We start from the raw sequence: 1913 nt of genomic DNA, 5'->3' as shown, positions 1-1913 counted from the left end.
ACCAAAGCTTATGTTTCTTAATTAAATACTTCAGCCTTTTAAAAGATATGGGGTGGGCAAGACCCCTTATGTTCCAACAAAGGAAATTAAACATGTTGAAGGGATTTCGATCTCCCCCTAGTTAATCTAGGATGTGACTACTTTCTGTTTGAGTAATTATTTCCCATCTCCTGACATTGAGAATTTATCCATCGGGTTTTCTTCTTCTTCTTCCCCCTCTTTACCTGCCACTCATTCTCCAAAGTATGCTTCAGCTCGAAGACCAAAGAATCACTTGGTGTTTCAACATTTTCTATGTCATTCTGCTATTCTCTTTGTGTACATGCTTCAGTCTCCTGAGCATTGTTGAAGATCAAGCCCTCCTCCATGATACTGACACCAGCTGCAATCTGTGAGGTGTCAGTACTCTTCTCTCCATCATTTACAACAATTATTTCTCTAAGAGCATCCATTCCCAATAAAAAGGGAGGATCCTCCTCAATTGAATTTTGTGTTTCCATATTCATAGTGGGAATTTCTTCAATGGCAATTCTTGAGACAAGCTCCCTCCCGTGTAGGAACTTCTGCATTGGCAGTTCTTGTCACTTGTTCACTGTCAACATGTGTCTCTTTAGCTTGAGCATTAGAGGTCTTTCTTGAAGGGGGGTGAAGCCTATAGCATCTATCCAAAATATGGCCAAACATTTTACAATGTTGGCAATAGTAAGGCTTTTGTTCAGCAAGAGTTTCCTTCCAAAAACCCTCATTTTCAGATCCAATCCATATCCTTTTTACCTCAGGAAGAGTAACATCTCTTTCCACCTGTATTCTAGCAATAGCTAGTCTAGCTTTGTTGAAAGTAGGAGTGTCCACCTTAAGAGGTGTCCCCAATGCCCTTCCAATGTTGAAAAGGGCAATAAACTTGAAGAAGGGGAGGGGAAGGTCTGGAAGTTTATACCAAATAGGCACCACTGGAGGCTCTTTACTTGGATCAAAGTCTGAAGTCCATTTTTGTATTTTCATTGTAACTTCTGCAGTCACTAAAGATTGCTTTGCAAAAATTCTGGCATAATCCTCTTCTACAGACAACTGAATTAAAAGGTGTATCCAATCTAGGAGTCTTATTCTCCAAGCCCCAATGAAGTTAAGAGATTCAAAGAATTTCCTAACAAGTTCTATCTTAGGATGCCAAAATTGAAACTTACCAATTAAAGTAAACTTAACTTCATCCTTCAAAGTGAGCAAATCTTGATTTGAGAAATAAACAGCTGTCTCCCCATCTTTGAAACCAAGTGGATGGATGTAAGGACAATTATTTTTTCCAACAGCATTATCATGGAATTCTTGTGGAAAAATCAATTTCTCAGGGTTCTGAAGAAGATCATAAGCTCTTCCCACAACACCAGCATAAGTAGCTCTGGTCCATTGAGCATCACTGTTAACATCAATTGGTGTGGCCATGGAAGAAGTCCCATGGCCAGTACCAATCAATAAACACCAGCAGAACCAAGCAAACAAAATAGAACACCAAACCACAGTATTCACAAAACCCAAGTGACCAGTGAGACAAGTTCAAAAAAATATCCCCACAAAAGGCAGTACAAACAATAAGTCAAATCGAGGGAGATAAGAGAGTCCCTAGCAAAAGGCCATGCCAGTAGAACCAGCAAGAAAGAAGGTTTCACAGGAAGACCAAGAAAGAAACTTGGCTCTAATCAAACAGTAACCATACATCAAAATCCACACCCAGGAGAGAAAAGATAGTAGAGGACACCACCAAGAGTAAAACCTAGCAGCAGAAGGCCCCCACAGACCACCACCTCAGCACTAACCACCAGCCAACCCTAGCAAGTCCTCATTTTGCCAGAAACCCTAGCAGAGCTTTATCCTTAGCCTCCACCATCCTGCATCCATTAATTTAATCTTCAGCCTCC

At 40.6% G+C, this 1913-nt stretch overlaps 1 protein-coding gene across 1 annotated transcript; it reads right to left on the bottom strand.

The window, feature by feature from the left end:
• Nucleotides 1–519: 519 nt before the first annotated feature.
• On the bottom strand, nucleotides 520–1440 carry LOC110036604. The gene has a single exon (XM_020741085.1). It carries the CDS (start codon nucleotides 1438–1440, stop codon nucleotides 520–522), a length of 921 nt encoding a protein of 306 aa, XP_020596744.1.
• Between the last annotated feature and the right edge of the window lie 473 nt (nucleotides 1441–1913).

The sequence above is a fragment of the Phalaenopsis equestris genome, unplaced genomic scaffold (assembly GCF_001263595.1).
Source record: "Phalaenopsis equestris unplaced genomic scaffold, ASM126359v1 Scaffold209091, whole genome shotgun sequence".
Lineage (NCBI taxonomy): Eukaryota > Viridiplantae > Streptophyta > Magnoliopsida > Asparagales > Orchidaceae > Phalaenopsis > Phalaenopsis equestris.
Note: the sequence above shows the minus strand (reverse complement) of the source record. Positions and strands in the feature narration are given on the sequence as shown.